The following is a 22909-nucleotide window of genomic DNA, read 5'->3' on the forward strand; positions in this document are numbered from 1 at the left end:
TGGAGCATGATGATTTGATGTTCACAATGTTGCAAGTAAGCTGGTTTATTCAACTCCTATGTAAGATTCCTCCCGCTCACTTCTCGTGTTAATTATGCAATTTATACTGAAATTCCCTTTACTTTTATTACTCAATGATTATCAATTTTCTGTATTATTCAATGTATATTTATGCTGGAAGTGTGGAGCATTACATTCCTTTTTTTTCATTTAGTAAATATTAGGGGGGAACTTGCTGGGTACTTCTCCTTTATTCCGAAGATGGTAACCAGTGGAAACCAGATTCCTTAGGGCTCAAAGCTAGGTCAACAGTCAACAATTGACTCTTGAAGAGAGCAAGCATGTCACAAATTGGGATTTGAAGACCAGAAGGGGATACTGCCTTTCCTCTCAGTGTCTCAAGATACACCCAATTGACAGATATCCTTGTTTTCCTATGCATTGTGGGAAAAACATTTTTTAAAGGGATGTTTTGTGATATACATTAATTTATGATTACTTAATGAAGAGGCCCAACTATTGTCTTTCCCTCCCTTTTATTTTGTACAAATATTATGTACTTGTGTAATTGGACATCATCTTTTCTTAGTCATTATGCAAATGTTAGGAGTTCTTATTTGTCTCTGTCAGGATTTGATTTGATCATCCTTTTCTTCAACATCAATATGTCTTTATTTGACAATCTTTAAACTTCACTACATTTGACAGCTATGCTTGGTACTGCCTCTCAACAGCAGTAGTTCTTATTTGTCTGTGTCAAAGCATTCTTAAGGGGGAAGGGTTTTGTAATATACGCTTATTTATAATTACTTAATGAAGATGCCCAACTATTGGTCTTTCCCTCCCTCTTAATTTGTGTAAATATCATGTACTTGTGTTATTGAACATCATCTTTTGTTATTCATTATGCAAATATCAGGAGTTCTTATTTGTCTCTCTCAGTATTTGTTTTGTTCGTCCTTTTTCTTCGACAGCAATATCTCTTTACTTGACAATCTTTAGACTTCACTACACTTAACACCATGCTGGGTACGGCCTCTCGAGTCTCAAACAGCAGTAATTCTTATTTGTCCTTGTCAATATTTGATTTGATCATTCTTCTTCTTCAACAACAATATCTCTTTACTTGACAATCTTTAGACTCCGCTAGATTGATCACCCATGCAGGGTACTGCCTCTCAACAACAGAATGTTTGCAAAGCCTTCTGCTTGTCTCAAAACATAAACTGCTGCTTTCTACATGCAGAAGTGAACTATTATTTTGTAGGGTTATCAGAAGTTGCTGAGTATCTTACCATATACATAGCTGAAGAGTCATATGAAACAGCTGTAAGAGGTACCGCTGTTCTGTTATTCATGTATAATGACCCTTTATGAAGGCATACATTGGTATTAAGTGGCAGTGTTCTACTGAAAAATGAACTTCTCAAAGGCATTAAAAAAATGTAGGATGGCATGTTCAATTAATGTACTAATTGATGTTAATGATATCCAGATTGAAAGATCGACAGTGACACACTTACTTATGATCGTATTCTTTCAACGCTTTGCATAAATCGTTAGGTGGCTGAAAAATGGTTTTGTCTCTAAGTTTTTGTTCCACAGATAGTTGTTTCTGTTAAACCCTTTTAAGATTCAGCCAGTGCAATATTCTAATGCCAGTTAGAGTTCATTCTCTTGTTATTGTGTTCATGTCTATCACTTGCATATGAAAGTGTTGAACTCAAAAGCTACTTTTGAATGCTCAGGGATGGTTCTTTGTTCACAATGCAAAGGGAGCGGTGTAAATTCTGTAGACCACTTTAATGGCCAGTTCAAGGCAGGTGCAACTTGTTGGCTCTGTAGGTAAGTTGATCTCTTTTCAGCACTACTCTGTACCTACTCTCCTTTTACCTTATGGATGAATAAGTATGCTTGAGTAATATTATGTGTAAATAAATTGTTGGTTATCGGGATGTTGAATATTCAACTGAAACATTCTTTGATACAGCTTCAATGGCATCTATAATCTACACATGTTAACCTTAAAACATGATTGTATCCTTTGAATAATAATTAAACTGAATTTCAAGCTTCAACAGGCACATATGTTAATGCTTGGTTTTTAAGGAAGCTGAGTATTGATGGGATAAATCTAGTCTTGAATTTCTGTCAATTGTATTTTGGTGGGGGTGGAGGAGGGGGCGTAGGATAGCTTCCATGTGCACAACCTTGCTACATAGGTTAAATATCCGGTTATCCTTCATGTAGAAAGGGTGTGCACCAATGTTAAGGACATCATGATCGTGATTAAATCGGCGAGGGTCCGAAATTAGAGAAAATCGTAAAAATCGGGAAAAATAGGCAAATACAAAAATATTCATTTTTTTTCAACTTTTTTAATATCTAAAGCATCTACAACATAAAATAAATGCATTGACACATAAATATGAAAATAGAACTAATATATAATATGTGTAATATCATGTCTAGTGCTACATCAGACATAATAGTGAATCATGCACTGAATACTAAGTCCCGAGTCCCAACTCAGCCTCAAAATATCAACAAAAAATATAATAATGTATCTCATATCATGAGTCATAATGTCATATACAATGAAATGAACCAAATAACTAATACTACTGATTTCCTCTGCCCCTCTTGCGAGAAAATGTAACAACTTTCCCTCTAGATGAAGAAGGCAGTGGCGCTAGCAGTGGACTCTGCTGTGCTCTAGAAGCTGAAGAACTAGCAGCTATAGGAGGTAGACCGCGTCCTCTACTGGTGACAGGGGTAGGTAGTGTCACCTCATCCTCCTCTTCCTCTACACCCTCCACTACATCTTGCTCTAACCAATCAGGGGCCGACTCCATGATAGGCCTCTCAACCTCAACCCTCCATGCAACAATGGTGTCAATTCCATCTAATGAGATGGCTTTCACATCAGGTGTCCTCTCAAGTTGCCTCACCCACAATCGAAGATTGTAATAGACGTAGACCATGTCATTAAGTCGCTGGGACTCCAACCTGTACAAGGGTCATAAATTAATAAATTATAAATAATAAATTAATAATTATAAAAAATTATTGTTTAATGAATTTAAAAAATTAATTGGAATATTTTAACTTGTTGCGCTTTTTGGTGTGTATTTTTTCAAATACACTCCAGTTGCGTTCGCATCCTGAGGAGCTACATGTTTGGCTGAGCACTCAAATGGCAAGCCTTTGGAGATTGGGTCCTCTACCACCGTAGCTCCTCCACCGTGCATCTACAACAAATAAGATAAACATACGAAAAAAATGAAATTTGAATGTTGAAGCAAGGTATGAACTTGAAGAGACAATGAATTTTAAAACAAATTAAAGCTTACCTGGCATTTTAGTCTTCCTATCATGGATAGCTATATCAAAGCTAAAGGTGCCACCTGCCGTCCTGTATATCTTCATTTCCTTGGAGATTTCTACACATTCTGCTGGAGATGGCACCATCTTCTGAACACAAGTGAAGAATCCATTCATTACCTCAACATCAAATAAGAAACCTCGGGAATAAGAAAATGCGGGGTTCAGGTTATTGAAAATAGCAACAAGAAATGATAAAAATAGAATCCAGTGTATTCCAATTTTAATTTGTCCTTGAATTAAAATTGTGAATTAAAATTCGAATTTAGTCTCACCAGCTACTTGGAAATAATTAATTAATTCATTATGGATTAATTAGTTGGAGAAATTCAAGTTAGAAGTCTTTCTGAAGTCATGCAACAATTATCCCTTAAATTAAGAATATTATCCCTTAATTAAGGAGATAAGATTGAGTTATATTTGAGTTGTAATTAGTTAGTTTACTGAGTGAAGTCCAGTTAAATTAGTTCCAAACTATTTGAGGAACTAATTGTGAGTTATCAATCAGTTGATGCATGCATGCACTCAACTAGTGTACTCCAGATAATTGAAGATTCCCTCATCAGAAACTCATACATGTCTATTCAGAGAAAGACCTAGTTGAGATTAAAGTCAAGGACAGTGTACTATCAATTGCATGTAGTTTCCTATAAAGGAAACTCATGCATGCAGAAGGAACAAGGTTCCTTGAGGATTGTGCAGTTCTGACAGTGTGTTAGAGCAGTGTGTGAGAGTAGTGTTACACTGGGTGAAGGAGATCATCCCAAAAGTAACTGCACAAGGAAATAGGAGCTTGGAGGGCAGAGGAGAAGGCTTGTGAAAAGCATTGATTGCCTGTGAGCATCCAGGAGGATTACTGAGAGCTGGCTAGCTGTGAGAGCTAAGGCTTTGTATAATTCTGATGTATTTTCACCTTGTATGATGATACAGATAGTGGGGTTTTTAGTTGAGGCTTTCCCTTGAGTATTTTCTGTGTTTCTTGTACATTGTTTCTTCTTCTTTTGGTAATATGTGTTCAACTCTGATTCAGGTCGATCTTTAAGCTTTCACAAAGCAAATTGATAGTAGAAGTAGATTATAGTATTTTGCTTTGGTTATATTGCATTATCGGGTTAATTTACAGTCAAATTTTCTACAGACATCTCAGAGGTAGATTTGTATAGAATTTGCAGAATCTCTACATGGTATCAGAGCTAGCTGATCTATAGAGAAATTTTTACATGGTATTAGAGCCAAGTTTATCGGAGTAGTGAACAGTATACGAAGAAGAGAATTCGAAGTTTGAAGTTCGAGGTTGCAGGTGCAAATCGAATTCTTATCATACTTCAAGGTTGGCTAATGGCATTCTATGGCTTGAGACTCGAGTATGCCTTGGAAGGCAACTCGAATTACATAGCATGGAAAGATCGCATGGAGGTTGTATTAGAAGACAACGACTTGAAGGATTTCATTAATCAAGAAATCCCAAAGCCAAGTTCAACTAGTGCACAAGAGTTGGCTAAGTGGAAGAAGTGTATGGCAAGGGCGAGACAGATCATCCTTGAGGGAGTTCGAGACCATATTGTCTCGAGTCTCCATGGGAAGGATATTCCATATTCAATGTGGAAGACATTGAAGGACCTCTACCGGAACAATGGTGACCAGAGGAAATTGACGCTTAAAGATAAGCTTCGAAGAATCAAGATGGAGAACGGCGATACTATTTCCACATATCTGAACAAGCTCACCACTTGCAGAGATTAGCTTAGCAGTGTGGGAATAACTACTGCCAATGATGATATGGTGAGCCTCGCTCTCCTTGGCCTTCCAAAGAGCTGGAATAGCTACCAGTACTCTGTGAATGGAAGGGAGACACTGCCGGATTGGGAACGACTGTGGTCGGATCTCATGCAGGATGAGATCAGGAGGAGCACACGAGATGGTTCTTCATCCAAGGATGATGATGAAGAAAATCTGGCCTTAGCAAGTAAGGCAAGGAAAGGGAAGGGGAAGGATTCCCATTCCAAATTGAATTCTTCTCATGGAGGGAAGAAGGGTGACAAGTCTAAAGTGAGATGCTTTAATTGTCACGAGATGGGTCATTATGCGACTAATTGCCCATCGAAGAAGTCCAAGAAGGGATCCTCGGAAGGATCGGAAGGTGAGGCGTTGGCCTTTCAGTTCAAAATGGACTTTACTCTCATCGCATGCATGGTGTCATCGATGATGGGTTGTGGTTGGTATCTTGACAGTGGAGCCTCATTCCACATGACTGACGATAAAAATTTATTTAGTACCTTGGAGGAGAAAGACCTCAAGATGCGCATAGAGACGGGTGGCAACGAAAGGTACAGTGTTTCAGGAGTGGGCACGGTTGCTTTTCAGAGGGAGCATGGACCTCCTATCACCTTGACAGATGTGAAGTATGTGCCTGGACTGAAGAAGAACTTGGTATTGGTCGTGATGTTAGAGGACAAAGGCTATGATGTTGTCTTCAGTAAAGGAAAGGCGTTCCTTAAACACATCACCACGAGATAGGTGAAACATATCGATTCACGAGTTAAGAACTTGTATGCTCTTGAGGTTCAAGATGCATGCAAAGCCTTGAGGAGCAAGGCAAATGTTAAAGACTTGGTGGTTGAGAGGGAGAGTAAATTACCTCTCAACATGCAGTCCCAGAAGAAGTCTCAGACAATTGTGGAGGAGCCACAATTGGAGAAGTGGGCAGAGGGATCACATGCAGCCATACCTCCAGGTGTGATGTGGGGCGATGTGAAGTGAGAGTCCCATGAAGGTTAAAACTGGGCAGGGTCCATTGAGAGGTTTTATCTCATGGATCATACCTTGCTACGGGAGCCCAAAGTACATAGTAGTGGGAGGAATCAGTGGGATTGATGCAGTTAGAGATCAAAGTGACAGAGACTAGAGAAGTCAGATACTGAAGAGCGCAGAGAAGGATTGACAACCGTGCAGAAACGCAGAGTCAGCAGAAGCACAAAGTTTTCAGTTGATAGAGGCAATAGCAGTCAGAGACTTTGATGACAGATGCATCATACTGATTCAGGTTGGATGTTTTTTTCCTAGAGTTGCTGGAGCAACAACATTAGAGAGAAGTGTTGCATGCATAACATTCCAAAGGTTCACGATCGGGATCGAGTTGAATTCCTTTCTTGTTCAGAGGGAGTGTTGAAAATAAAAACAAGAAATGATAAAAATAGAATCCAGTATATTCCAATTTTAATTTTCCTTGAATTAAAATTCGAATTTAGTCTCACAAGCTGCTTGGAAATAACTAATTAATTCATTATGGATTAATTAGTTAGAGAAATTCAAGTTAGAAGTCTTTCTGAAGTCATGCAACAGTTATCCCTTAAATTAAGGAGATTATCCCTTAATTAAGGAGATAAGATTGATTTATATTTGAGTTGTAATTAGTTAGCTTAGTTTACTGAGTTAAGTCCAGTTAAATTAGTTTCAAACTGTTTGAGGAACTAATTTGTGAGTTATTAGTCAGTTGATGCATGCATGCACTCAACTAGTGTATTCCATATAACTGAAGATTCCCTCATCAGAGACTCATGCATGTCTATTCAGAGAAAGACCCAGTTGAGATTAAAGTCAAGGACAATGTACTATCAGTTACATGTGGTTTCCTATAAAGGAAACTCATGCATGCAGAAGGAACAAGGTTCCTTGAGGATTGCACAGTTCTGACAGTGTGTTATAGCAGCGCGTGAGAGCAGTGTTACACTGGGTGAAGGAGATTATCCAGAAGTAACTGTGCAAGGAAATAGGAGCTTGGAGGGCAGACAAGAAGGCTTCTGAGAAGCATTGATTGCTTGTGAGCATCCATGAGGATTGTACTGAGAGCTAGCTAGCTGTGAGAGCTAAGGCTTTGTATAATTCTGATGTATTTTCAACTTGTATGATAATACAGATAGTGGGGTTTTTAGCTGAGGCTTTCCCCTGAATATTTTCTGTGGTTCATGTGCATTGATTCTTCTTCTGGTTATATGTGTTCAACTCTGATTCAGCTCGATCTTTAAGCTTTCGCAAAGCAAATTGATAGTAGAAGTAGATTATAGTATTTTGTTTTGGTTATATTGAATTATCGGGTTAATTTACAGTTAGATTTTCTACAGACATCTCAGAGGTAGATTTGTAGAGAATTTGCAAAATTTCTACATGGTATCGAAGCTAGCTGATCTATAGAGAAATTTTTACACAGGTAGATCCCTGCAGCATGAATGGGACGATGGAGTGTATTGTTCCATCACTCATCAATCACTTCCCATATGAGTTGTTGTTTCTCAAACCCCTCATCCCCCTTGTCATCATCGTACCTGCGAATTGATTCTTTGGCCCTATCCATGGCCTCATATAAGTAGCACATTGCGGGTTTGTCTCCATCAATTAATTGAAGAACCTTTACCAAAGGTTCAATAATGCTATACACCTCCTGCACTCCCGCCCAAAAGCTTTTCAGGTATGAAACTAACTTGCATATGGCCTCTCCCTCTAGTTTGCGGCTATATGAAAAAGCACACCACTCCTCTGAAAGAAACATTCTCTTCCAATCCCATTAGTATTCAATTTCTATCAGTTATTCTTTCATAACCTTCTGTGCATTATACTTCTTTTCAAGACAACACTTTCTTGCACATGCATAAACAAATGTAAAACTACTCTTTACTTTTGCATGCATCAACAAGTACCAAAACCACAACTTTTAAATACATGCAACACTTTAATTACTATCTACAAAATCACTATCACATCTTGAAAATTTTAGCAGTAAAATTCCAACAGCAAATAGAAAATGATAGCAAGAGATATTTTCGCAGCAAAAGGGAAGAAAAATTTAGCAGAAAATGAGCAGCAAGTAGAAGGAACAACAAGAGATATTCTAGCAGAAAGAGAGCAGACAACAAGAGATATTTTAGCAGAAAGAGAGTTGGAAATGGAGTGGATAGCAGGAGATATTTTAGCAGAAAGAGAGTTGCAAACGGAGCGGACAACAAAAGATAAAGAGAATTGAAAATGGAGTGGACAACAAGAGATATTCTAGTAGAAAGAGAACTGCAAATGGAGTAGACAACAAAAGATATTTCAACATAAAGAGAGTTGGAAATGGAGTTTGTCTTCACCAAAGCTCTGATATCATGTTGGAATTCCGACATTTTATGCTGTAACAATCACTTATTACAAAAATTCTTTATGCTACAATATTAGATAAGCAATTGTAAATAGAACATAACTCAAATGCACAATAGAAGACAACTAAGAATACAATGAGACAGAGAATTTGGGTCCAATGACCAGGAAAAAACCCACAAAGGGAAAACCCAACTAGATTCTTCTTCTATTAGAAATCAATTGTTCAGCAAAGAGACAAAGTATAATGTTAGGCCCCTATACTGCTAGTGTAACCCCTTATTGTTATTAGTACAACTCCTTTATTATATTGTTGTACCCATGTAGTCCCATATTGTTATTACTGTGCCCCATAGAAGCCCACTATTGTTATTATTGTGCCCTTACATTATTATTGTTATGTCGACTTTGATTATATTATGACCCCTTAGACTCCTATATATAGAAAGGAGGTTTTGTCATTTGTATCATCCAAGAATTGTTCATTTTTGTAATGTAAAGGAGGTTGCCCCCTCAAAGAGGCTTATTTCTAAGGCGTTCATCTATCTTTTTGTGAGTTGGTTTCATAACATTTGGTATCAGAGCTTTGGATTCTAGGATTTCGCTGCTCCAAACAGGTCACCGTGGCATTTTCGGTATAACTTTTTTTGCGACGTTTCAGAGGCTAAAATAAAAACCCATTTGGGTTGAAATTGTTTTGAACCTCAGGTCCGAATTTCAGAGCTTTTCGTGCTATATTTGCGGAGATATGATCTGAGGAAGCTGGCTTTTTTGCAGACTCCCAAATTACATTCCAAACAGGTGACCTGGGGAAAATAGTCATAACTTTTGTTTTGAGCATCAGATGGAAATTTCGTAAGAAGTTACAGAAAGATGACAGATTGTAGTTTCCTGTGTATATTTTTTAGATCCTAAGGTCAAAACAGTGACACGTGACACTTCATACAAGTTCACTCTTCTGAAAAGGTATATAATCAGGTCATCTTGGGAGATTGTGCATAACTCTTTCTTGGAGAATCTAAATTCGATCAGACTGGTGGCATTGGAAAGAGGACGCAGAGGGCTACTGCAGGTCGCAATTTCAGAACTTAAAGATCCGAAAGTACAGAGTTACAGTCGTTTCAAGATCGAGCTCCTAAAATAAAGAAAAAGTGAGATGAGGAAGTTTGATGGCAAGGATCTGGTAAATTGGATACTACAGATGGAGAAATATTTTGATCTACATGGTGTACCACTATTACAAAAGGTATGTATTGCATCTTCATATTTAGAACAAGATCAATTTTTATGGTATAAAGGGCTTTGTTCTCGTAAACAACTTGTTACGTGGTCAATTTTCACGGAGGAAATTATAGCACATTATGAGAATACAAAGAGTAACACCACCTTTAGAGCAACACCACAACAATTGGAAGAAAAAAGAGAAAAAGGTTTTTGTTACAAAGTGGAAAGCAAAATTATGGCAACAAGGAATTCTACCCTCACAACTATAAAGATGGAAGTGTTGTTTCTCCTAGCCTTCCACAACCTACAAAGGTTACACCACAACAATTGGAAGAAAAAAGAGAAAAAGGGCTTTGTTACAATTGTGATAGCAAATGCACTAAAGGTCATAAGTGTGTTGAGAAGAAATTATTTTACATAGAGTATGAAGAGGAGGAAGAAAAGGATCAAGAAACATCAAAAGAAGAGGATATATGCGAGGACCCAACCCTGGAGAACGAAGAAATGAATCCGACCATATCTTGTAAAGCATTGGCAAGAATTACCACTCCTCAAACTCTCAAGATAGAAGGACATATCAAGAAGAAAAAGCTTCAAGAAGTGAAATATCACATCAAGAAAGAAGAAATGAACCCAACCATATCTTGTAATGCATTGGTCAGAATTACCACTCCTCAAACTATCAAGATAGAAGGACATATCAAGAAGAATAATGTCAAGAAGTGAAAGATCACATCGAGCATCAAAAAATGAATCCGACCATATCTTGTAAAGCATTGGAAGAAATTACCACTCCTCAAACTCTCAAGATAGAAGGACATATCAAGAAGAAAAAGGTTCAAGCAGTGAAAGATCACATCGAGTATCAACAACAAGTTCTCCAACTTTTAAAGGATAAGGCCACTTTGGTGCAAAATCGAATGAAACAACAGGTAGATCAACATCGTAGTGAAAAATGTTTTGATGTAGGTGATTGGGTATTTTTACTGCTACATCTCAAGAAAACTATTTATGAGAAGGAAATGTTGGCAATACTACATGCACTTCAGAAATGGCGACCTTACCGAAGGGGAAGACACTTCAAGGTAAAAATGGATCATGATAGTCTTAAATACTTTCTAGAACAACTATTATCTTTAGAAGAACAGAAAAAATGGGTCACAAATATGTTGGGTTATGACTTTGACATCATCTATAGAAAAGGGAAGCAAAATTTTGTTTCAGATGCACTCTCAAGAAAGGATGAGGATGTGGAAGCATTGTTTTGTGCTATTTCTATTATTCAACCAGATTGGATAAGCGAAGCAAGGGATGAATGAAAGAAGGACGAAGAAGTATGGCCACTCATTCAAAAGTTGCAGAAGATCCCAATTCAAACAATATTGCCATAACTTGAAGAGGAAGGAAAAATCATATTGGAACCTGGAGCAATCACAGAAACAAGAACCCGACAACTACAAAATCGATCAATTTCAGAGTATCTCATCGAGTGGAAGAACTTATTCGCTGAAGATTCCACATGGGAGGACAAGAATTTTATACAGAAGCATCAAGAACTACTCAAGTGTTGAGGACAACACTTTTTGAAGGAGAGGGGCATGTTAGGCCGTTATACTGCTAGTGTAACCCCTTATTGTTATTAGTACAACCCCCTTATTATATTGTTGTACCCATGTAGTCCCCATATTGTTATTATTGTGCCCCATAGAAGCCCACTATTGTTATTATTGTGCCCTTACATTATTATTGTTATGTTGGCTCTGATTATATTATGACCCCTTAGACTCCTATATATAAAAAGGAGGTCTTTTCATTTGTATCATCCAAGAATTGTTCATTTGTGTAATGTAAATGAGGTTGCCTATTCGAAGAGGCTTATTTCTATGGCGTTCATCTATCTTTTCTATTTTTTTTGTGAGTTGGTTTCATAGCATATAATGAGAGATCAAGAGAATGAGTAAGTTCACCCAAATATGAACAAGCTGTATCATGAAGATCACTAGTAGCAACAACAGATGCACACACTGAATCAACCTTCCTTTCAACTAAATCAACACTGAAACACTGAAGCATTGAATCAACCTTGGCTCACCAAGTTTTGCTCTTACTCTTCAAGACTTCCTCTCTCTCTCCCAATTCTTCTCTACACTCTCTAACTCTCTCTTTCTCAAGTTCACACTCTCCTTTCACAATGCACAAGAAGTGAGGGGAGAAAGAATGAGGCACATATATATAGGAGGAGCAACGAATCCATGCCATAAAGGAGTAGTAATTCACATGACTTGAGGGAGAGTTACATATGCCAATTAGGAAGTGTAACTCATGCCATTAAGGAGATAAATGCATGTCTTAGTAACTTATGCCTTAAAGGAGAGAATGCAACATATACATTAAAGACCACGTAAGAGGAATCTTTTATGATATGTTTTAATGAGAGCCTAAGAGAGTGTAAGAGGAATATTTTATGACATGCTTTTATTGAGTGTAGGAGAGTATAAGAGAATATTTTATGACATGCTTTAATGAGTGTAAGAGCATTAATGAGAGTGTAAGAGGAATATGCCATGCCAATAATGAGAGTGTAAGAGAACATTATTGAGAGCCATGATTGAGTGACTTGAATTTTTATTTGTAAGAAGAACTTCGGCATAAATCACATGTAGAAAGACCTTTGTCGATGCATTTCGAACCAACCAGTGTGGTTCATCGTCAGGACAAGTTTCTTTCTACATGTGATTTATGTCGAAGTTTTTCTTACAACTATTATGGATCACAAAAGCCTCAATTCAATAATTAAATTTTTATTTTAATATTAATATAATAGTATCATAATAATAATAATAATAATAATAATATTAATCATAAATTGATAATATTGATGATTAAGTCGAAATTGAACTATTAGGATTGATTGATGATCAAAAGGGATTTTCCCATCAACAATACTTGATTACCAATTGATGCAAGGTGATTTACTATTTTTGGAAAGTCATATTTAAGACTTTGTATTTTTTAGACTTTGTATTTTTAGAAATTCTATTTTTAAACTTTCTATTTTTGGTCTTTTTATTTTTATAAATTCATCTCTGAGTTGCCAAAATTTTCAACAGAACCACGGTCAAGACCCTTCCTTCTTGCAAGTCACCCAATAATCCATGCCAAATGCCCAAATAAAAAACGAGCATAAGCTATGTCACAAGGTTCGTCGAACTTCAACCTTGAAGTTCGAATTTTGGCAAACCTTAAAATTTTTTTGAGGTTCGGCGAATCTCATAGCCATTGACCAAGTCCATAGATCAAAACTTATAACCGCATGTCACAACTCAAGCTTGTAATCTATCCTTGCTATTTCCATGTCCGTGATAACATTTTTTATGTTAATTGATGTTGATATCTTACTATTTTATCCTATATTTCATTTTAAACTTAGTATATATATATATATAGAAAATATATATAGACGAACCTAATGGCAAACCTCATCTGAACCTCATCAAAAAATTCGAACACGAACCAAACCTAATCATTGCCGAACCCGAACTCGAACCCAAACCATGTGCCTTAGAGCATAAGCACCTGATAGCACAGTGAATAACATACCTTTTGTATCAGATTTCCCACCTTCTAACATGTACTCTTGACAAATGGGCAAAGAAACATACAACTGATGCAGGTGGTAGAGATAAAGTGGCACATCACATCGACTACAAGGTGGCTATCAGGGGCTTCAGGCTGCTAGTTGGAAGAAGATGATTAGGAGGAAAAGTTTTCCTAGGGATACCCACTTTTGGTCACGCCACCCATCTCTCGGGCTGCCTTGATATAACTATTTGGCATTGTTACATTCGTTATGTGAACTACTATTGGTTTTGTAAACCATCACCATTAGGCAAACCACCAAATATTTACCTAAGTAAGTTATGGATTTTACATTTTTTTTTAATTAATTGTGTCATATTCTAACAAATTCAATTGTGATCAACTTGTGAAATTGAGAAGTAGGGAGTACTTTTCACGATGTGATAACTTGGGATTTGTTCCTGTTCAAAATGTAACTAGTTTTGGTCTTCATAATTGTTGTTGTACTCATTTCAATATGTATCCTATGTAACAAACAAAAGAAGAAAATAAAAAAGTTATTATCATTAAAGCATGAGTTTAATGCTCATTTTTGATGGTCTTCTAGGTATAAACATGTTTTTCATTCTTCTAGGGTTTGTTAGGTCTTAGGATTTATTGTCATGAGTCAAAGGAGTCAACATCATGTTTATAAGACCCTTCCAGACAAAATGTAATTAGTTTTTTTTTTGAGTCTAGAAAGTCCTGGAAACTCCAAAAGTACAAGTTGGCCCTAACAACTTCAAGTCGGCCTAAAGGAGGGAATTCGACCCCTTGGAAAGGCTATATAAAGGAGCAGTTTGACCTCATTTGTCACTCACTCATCAAGAAGTTCGGTCTCTCAAGGAAGAATTTGATTTGTAGTTGGGAAGTTGGATAAAGGAAGAGCGAAGGTCTAGAAGGCAAGAAGAATCCAAGAAGGAAGTGGAATTTTTGTTTTTGGGCTCCATCTCTCTCACACGTGCGGAATCTAGGGTTTCTGCAGCTTCCTAAAAGGGCCGAAATCGCAGATTCGAGTTGCAGGTGCAACATTAGGTAGTAGGAAGAGCGAGTATTTTGTTTGGACCTTGTTGACCTTGGGAAGACTTGTTCTTCTCAAAGAAAGATTGCAGGAAGAGCTGTCTTGGGGTTTTTGTGCAACTGCTGCAGGGTCGAAGTTGCAGTATTGAAGCTGGCAGGTTGAAATTGCAGTTTTGAAGCTAGTTGGAGCAAGATCAAGGAAGGACTTGCTGGAAGGGCTGACTTGGTACTTGGAGGACTTGATCTAGGTCTTTGTGTCTCATTTGAAGCAAATTTTATAAGAAGAGAAGTGTTTTCCAGGTTTTCCCCTTGGAGGGGTTTTGCTTTGGTTGAGAGCCTAATTTTTGAGTCCTCTAGTATTACTGTTTCGTTCTTGATATTTGTTTGATGAAAATATCTAACTAAAGAACCTAAGAAGAATAACTAAGTTCACAAGCAAATATTAAGGTTACAGAAAATTGATATAAGACGCTGCCACTGTGAATTTCCCAACAATTCCTTCCATCTTGTAAGGAAGACCTCAACTTGATGAGAATATTCAAGTTAGATGAAAAGTGGGTTGCTACTAATTGACAAAATATATATAGCATTTGGGCATGAACATTGTTGGCTTTGGAACTTACCAATTGGTTGGTCAATAAGTTATGGTAATAGATAATATCTCACAAAATTATATTGTAGTGTTTTTGGGTGCATCCTTGTGTGGTCTTTATGAGGAGTTGCTGCAATATCATGTCAGCAATGACCTATTTAATGGTTGTTGATAATTAAGATGGTGAATAAGGAAGATGTTCAATACATTTTGTAGGAGGAATATTTGATTGTGAAGTTGGTAAAATAATTAAACTAGTGTAGTTTGCTAGATGCAAAATAACCTGGTTACATTCCAAGTGAATATCATTGCAATAGTGGCATATACATATAATATGCTGATTTGAGCAAGAGACACAAAGATAATATGGTGAATTGAGATTAATGATCATACAAACTATTTGATATGGTTTATATCTCAAATCATGTTTAAATCCTATTTGGTATTCCACTTGTCATATAAATAGCTAGATCCTAATAGCATTTCCAAGGTCATAATTGTCATGAAGGCAAAGAGAACATCCTTGTAACCTAAACATATTGCAAAGTTATTTACCATGTTTATGAAGTGAAAGCTTATTAAAAGCATAAAAGACTAAATGAGATATAAACATTCAAACTGAATAAATATTACAAATTAACTTTATGGTTAAAGTGAGTACCATAGCTAAATCATAGTGCAACATATTGCTCTAGGGCGTTTGTATTCTTTTAGAACTCGTGTTGAAGAGGCCACTTAAAGCTAAAGAGTGGAAAAGAAAAAGAGAGCATATTTTTTTATTTATAAGTTGGTTGTCATAATAATAATAATAATAATAATAATCTAATTTTACGGTCATAGCCAAGCTAAACACCAAATTGGTGTATAAGACCCCCTTATTTGAGGGACAAGGGAGTTGCCTCTGCACAACAATTCTATGGAGGTGTATATACTCTATCCCCCTTTAGATTTGAACCTGTGACCTCTTGTGAGGAAGCACACATTCTTAACTATTTTCTCAAGATTGATTCAACATCACTTAATTTTGGCGTACTTTGACAACATCCCAGTGGAGCTTACAATTGCTAGTTTTGGATCGCTAGACGAATTACATTATGTTGGATATGCAAATCAAAACTAAAACATTTCTTAATGAGAAAGTCTCCTTGCCCCCCACTTGAGAGATTTTCCATAGACGCTACTTCTATTTCTCCTAGGCTAAGTAATCGGATTTGTCCTCTCCTGGCTCGTGTTCTGAATCTTGCGTGTCAAACACGATTCTCTAGGGACACATGTCCGATTTGTGGGTTGAGCGTGTCCGAACACGAGGGATTCGTGGACCTAGCGAATCTGTTTCGCTCGAGCAACGTGTCATGATTTTGGGACATGTGTCCCTCTCGAAAAGTGTGGCGCAACTTTTTAAAAAGCTCGATTTGGGCCGCTTTCTCTTCATTGTAATGTGTTTCTCTTGCTGTGGGTGTGTAGGAGCAAGTAGCAAAGGGTTTATGAACGTTTTGGAGGTGATTCAAGCAACCGGTAAGTGCATTTTGCTTTCATCCTCTTCTTGCGAGAGGAATTGGAGCACATATAGGAATTTGTATAGTTTGAAGAAGAGAAGGCTTGAGCAGTCTAGGGCAAAGACAATGGTGTATGTGCACACCAACCTTCGTCATATTTACAAGTAGAGGGAGGAGTGGTTGAAGGGGAAGACAAAGATGCATGATGTGTTTCCTGATGATATGGGTTTGGACAATAGTGTTGAGTTGGCATTGGCCAACTTGGATCTTAATGAGCGAGTGCTAGAGCCTGCCATTTTTGATGATGGTGATACTCTTGAGGGGTCATCCTACACACTAGCAGATGCAGAGATTACATTGGATATAGAGGAGGAGGATGCAGAGGAGAGCAATGGTGACCGTGACAGTGATGCTGATTTTGATGATGATGATTGATGAGCTACCTACTACCTTGTAGTTGTTTTGTATTTGCTATTTCTATTTGCCATTGGCATTCCTAGTCAGGAGTCCTCAAGACTCTAACACATTTTGATTTTGATGACTTAATGAGAAAACTGCAGTTTATTGTTAATTTCTTGTCTTTCTTGTATTGGATCATTGATGAATTTGTCACGATTGTATTTGTATGCATAATGTTACAAATTTACAATGTAGAATCTAGATGTATCTCTAAATTTGTATCATCATGATAATTTGTGTAACATGAAATATCTATTCAATGTTAATTTTATATGTGTGCATGTGTGTGTGTGTTTTAATATAATATATAACGTGTCCTACGTGTCTTGGTCGGGGGGTCTATGTGCCCCATGTTCAACACTCGAATTTGCATGTCCTGTGTCCCCGTGTCTGTTGACCTAGCTCCTAGGTGTAGAGAATGTATGCAATTTGACCGTCGTATGTATGCAATTGTGTGCACTTCTTAGAGTTTGTATGATCATTCTTGCAAGGATGGATTAATTCATTTCCAAGCGTGTTCTAGGTCAAGCTTACATAGAACAAAAATGTAGGTCATATTGGCATGTGGTACGGTGTCTATTATTACATTTGTGATGATTTATTATGAACTCAACAGCGAGGTTTGTAAGGTTTTCACTACAAGATGGTGCTGATAACCAAAGTTGTGCTTTGTCTTTGCCAGCATGGTTGGTGTCACGGATTTTAGAAAACTATCCCCTTTGATGCATTTTCACTTTTTAACTTCTGATGCTGTAACCTGTGTATATGCTATATATTATTTTCTAACATAGATTTTGATGTGTAGAGGTAAAAGGGAGATGTTGTGTGGAAATTGTAATGGTGCAGGCTTTATTGGAGGGTTCATGACCACGCCAGATTCCTAAAAATGTTCTCTTTTAATGTTGGGAAGTGATGCTTATTTCGAGCTTTCTTTTTGCAAGATGTACAGATTTAGTTTTCACATTATTTCATTATTTAGATATTCAAACAATAACAAAAAAATGACGGCGGTAGAATATTTAAAACCTCGTAAAAATTGAATGCCAGTATGGTATGAAGATCAAATGTAAGCTATAAGTAGTTGTGACTGTGCAATCTAATCATGTTACATCTTACATCTTATTTGATAGTTATTTTTTCAGAATTTGGAAATTTATTAGAAAGTCGAAGCAATCAAAATCCTTAGGGCTAGGCCTTTATTATTTTGTTTCGATTCATATTTAGCTTTGGCTTTGTTGAATTTTCACAAACTACTATGAATGCGTTTGAAAAGACTTTGAGCGTGTCTAAGGTGACAAGTAAGGAGGAAAGCACATGAAATTATCAGATGTTACCAACTTACCACATTATATTATCGTAAATTTTTAACTAACAAATATTGGAGACGTCAAAACTGCGTATAAGGTGGAAACTTGTAATATACTTAGTTTGTTGTATAAGGTGGAAGCTTGTAATATACTTAGTTTGGTGTATTATTATTTTAAATGTATTTATTAATATTTTAGTATATTAGTAGATAATATGTTAGGGCCATTACTTTTATTATTATTGCTTTTTTATATTTATCAATATTTCAGTATATTAGTAGATAATATGTTAGGGGCATTACTTTTATTATCATTGCTTTTCTCTTGGGTAATATAAATTCAAGTTATTCACTGCAATCATTACTTTCATATCAATGTCATGGAATACTTGGGTTTGTCTTATTTGTTAAAATTAATAATGGATCTTAGTATTACCAAAAACATCATAAATTTCAATAATAAAACCAAGGAAATGATAAGAAGTTTTCAAACTATCATGTGTTGTCTGGTAGACATCTATGGCAATGTGGTGAATAGGTTTTATGTTCATAGCAATCACCACATTGCCATAGATGTCTACCAGACAACACATGATAGTTCGAAAACTTCTTATAATTTCCTTGGTTTTATTATTGAAATTTATGATGTTTTTGGTAATACCCTCTCTCTCTCTTTCTATATATATATATATATATATATATATAAACTTACTTGGCTATATATAAAACTTATTTTGCTAGGTTATCAACATTTGGAAGAGGCATGGTTAAACTTATTGTTTATTTCGAAAAGTATCATAAATCTTAATAATAAAACACAAAGGAAATTATAAGAAGTTTTCAACTATCACGTGTTGTTTGGTAGACATCAATTGAAATACACTGAATAGGTTTTATCTTCATTGCATCGCATTAAAAACTTTGCTAGGCTATCAACATTTGAAAGAGGCATGGTTAAGCTCATTGCCTATTTGGAAAAGTATCACACATAGACATTTTGACTAGTTAATATCATTTTATGTGCTTATTCTTCTTCTAGTCAATACCTTGACTAAAGAACATGGTTTGGCATAAAGTATTATTTCACAATACACTTGACCTTCAAATGCTACATCGTATAAAGTGAGCCTTCAAACCTATTGTCGAGGTGACTCCTAACAATTACCTTATATTGGAGGGGATAAAGACAAGACCTCTAAACAACAACCCATTGTCTTGATATCATTGAGCCCTTAGTTATTCCTCCATTTCTATTTAAAATGGGCTATGGGCTATCTTTGTTGTTACTAGTTTATTGGGTAGGTCAAATAAATACCGATTCCTTTTGAATCAGAATATTAAAACCAAGATTATGCACATTTATTAAAAATATCCCTTGACATTTTAACATGTTTTTTTGTCTTATTGATGTCCCTCCTTGATTGTTCTTGCTTTGCCCTTTCATTTGTTAGCTTTGAGGGTTACTCCAAAAGTGTTTACACCATGTTTGGGGATGCTTCATGAGATTTAAGGTATGTGGTGTATGATTAGTGCCTTAATGGTTTTTGATGGATTTGCACATTATAGACTACGTAGTGGTTGCTTGACCTCAACGGGGTGCTTCCATGACAATATTCCCTAGGGAATTAGAGATCTTTAGACAACTTGGTGACACTCTACATGATGACCACGTGGAGGATTTTACTTGCTTGGAAAACATACCACATTGGAGGGGAAAATATAGTCCATGGGGTCTCAAATACCCTCAAAATAAGCAATGACCAATCAAGACAAAATGGGGCATAACACCACCAAAGATGCACAACTCTATGATGAACAATTATCTATACAAAAACTTTGTAGACTCCATACACATTTTAACTATGTAATTCATTGTCTAATCAATACAAACTTATTTGTGCATAGAGCAACTAATTGGAAAAATTAATATTAAGTTATAATAGTGTGGAGGATCAATATGAAAAATCATCCAGTTCATTATCTATTGCATGGTTACATCATTCTATTTGGGCTTCTTAGCTTCCATAATTTTGAAAAGTATGGGATATGAAATGAATGAGAAGAAAAATGATAAGATGAATGACATAAATAAAATGATGAATAACATTTCTAAGTGAAATAATATTTTTCAAGGATCGTTAATACTTGCCAATTCAATTAGTGCAAATTCATTTTAAGAGGGTAGAAAGCTCCTCTCTACACAACATTTTTTGAAATTTTGTAACATTGGGGTTTTCAAAACTTAACCTAAATATATGGATACAATGAGATTTAATAGAGTGACATACTTGTCATAATACAAGTTTTATATTTTTACTTTGTAAATCCAACCTCTATATTAGGTACCTAAAGTGATCAAATCTTTCAAAGTGCAAATCTTGATGAGAGTATTACAAATTTAGGAATTCTTGGCACATGATATATATATGTGTGTGTGTGTGTGTGTGCCATATGTTAACTCCTGGTTGAACATGGAGGGAGTTACACAACTCCCCTATACTCACACCACTGAAATGTTTTAACCAAGATTAATCTTAATTGCATATCTATCATGGTTGAAGAGGGATCAAATCCCTTTAAGTGCAATTCTTTCTTAAAGTTTTGCGCTCTATAAAAGATTTACGCCTCCAAGGATTTGATTCCTCTTGATATATTTGAAGTTAAAGATGAGTTTACAATGATTCATTGAGAATGGAGGGAATTACACATTTCCTTAATACCCACAACATTAAAATGTTTTAACCATACTTTCTATATATGGGTTAGTTATTGAAATAATTTTAAAGAGAACATTGAAATATTTTTTTAAGGATTTTGTATATCTCACTTATCCATGTTGAGCACCAAAATTATTATATATCTCAGTCATACTTGTGTAGCAAACCATTGAAATATTTTAATCATAAGAAGTTTTATTTTATTTTATTACTTTTTATAGATATAATATGATACTAAAATATTTTAATTAAGATGGTAATGGAATTCTTTATTTACGATATAATATTTTTAAAATACCATGTATCAACTCCATATTAAGAAATGAATAAATTAAACATGTTTACAAGTAAGATTTTTCTTTTATATATATATATATATATATACACATACACACCATCTTTATATATATACACACACACACACCTAATCTGCTACCATTATACTTTTGGTTCATATCATGTGTTGTCCTCTTCTTAAACCCGACTACTCTTGGGAATTTGAATTTAAACTTTTTTTGGTTACACAATACTTCACATAACAACCATTACCAATTAAACTAGTATATATATGAGATAGACTTTTTCCAAATTTAAGTATAATAAAATTTAATTTTAGATCTATTAATCTACAAATAAATTGATTAAAAGTTTTTATCTACTAATGATGACTAATAATAAATGTTCTAATTATATATATTGAAAGTTTTCCTCTATTAATAATAATGAATAATAAATATTCTAAAGTCATTAGAGTAATAATTTTAATAGGTTTTATGTGTATGGATATGCATATGAAAATATAGATGTCTATTCTCATTATTGGTTTATTGGTGTTTCTCATTATTGGTTTATTGGTGTTTGGTAAAGTAGATGACATGATAGTTCGTTAGGTTTTAATTTTTGTGGTTTTATAAAAAAATTTAAATATTTTACTATTTTTAATATTTTAAAATTAAAAATTATTTTCATAATTTTTATTACTTAAACTCATTTTAAATAAGGTATATTTTTTAATATTATTTATTAATTTTTAAAAATTATAAATATATGGACATGTAGTTAATGAATGCTTTTTATATGGTTAATAAAGTTTATAAATAATGCTTTTTATATGGTTAATAAAGTTTATAAATAGAGAGTTTAGGGATATTGTAATTTATAACTATTATTATTAGTTTTATAGTAACCAACATGAATTTAATCACGGAGTTATTTCTCTATTACCTAAGATAAAGTAGATGCCAATTTATAATCATAAGTTCTACATTAGAGAGATTTCACAATGCCTTCGTTGATTTAGCTAATTTCAAAGTTTTTTATATCGTAATCATTTTCAAATGGATAGAAATGGGTGTAGAGAGACCATGAATAGTGATAGAGTAAGTAGAGGGAATGAAATATTGGTTTCAAACAAACTAATAAGTACCTACTACTACTTCCCCAAGCTTGACTTGTTTATTCGTTAGATACAAGTCTCAAAATCCAACATGCATGCCTTCTTCTGGTTAGCATATTTAGTTACAAAAAATATGATCTTGCACCACTTCACTGCTATCTAACAATTTGCCTCTAGCTTGCCAAAGTTAGGTTATTCGATTTTAGGTAGCGTCATATATCTCTATGCTCAAACATTCTCTATACTCTCAAGGAAATGATGTGGATGCATATGGCCTACTTGTGATTTATATCCTCTTATTTGCTCGTGCTACATCTAGACTGTCTATAAACATGGAATATAACAATAGTTAAGTACAATCTGGTAATTGTGGTAAGCCTAGGGAAAATGAAGAGCAAGAGAAATGTGGGAATGCATAGTATATGACTAGAGATGAAGATCCTTGCTAATGGAAAAAGTGAAGGGGTTTTCAATAAAAAAAGTTTTGACAAATTCAATTTACAAAAACTAGCCAATGAAGAGAAAATCACTTGAACAATACGATCCATAATGATATTATAAGCA

General features: G+C 35.3%; 1 protein-coding gene across 1 annotated transcript in view; it reads left to right on the forward strand.

The window, feature by feature from the left end:
- Positions 1-18048, forward strand: part of LOC149229441 (DnaJ/Hsp40 cysteine-rich domain superfamily protein) — a 94647-nt gene extending 76599 nt beyond the window's left edge. The window contains exons 4-5 of the mRNA XM_089378643.1: positions 1749-1845; positions 17732-18048. Of these exons, the coding sequence (XP_089234769.1) occupies positions 1749-1845; positions 17732-17810 (176 nt within the window). The 3' untranslated portion in view covers positions 17811-18048. The remainder of the gene's footprint in view (positions 1-1748; positions 1846-17731) is intronic.
- Positions 18049-22909: the final 4861 nt, after the last annotated feature.

The sequence above is a fragment of the Pinus tabuliformis genome, chromosome J (assembly GCF_031772625.1).
Source record: "Pinus tabuliformis cultivar Carrire ecotype Pingquan chromosome J, CPIR1, whole genome shotgun sequence".
NCBI classification, from domain to species: Eukaryota; Viridiplantae; Streptophyta; class Pinopsida; order Pinales; family Pinaceae; genus Pinus; species Pinus tabuliformis.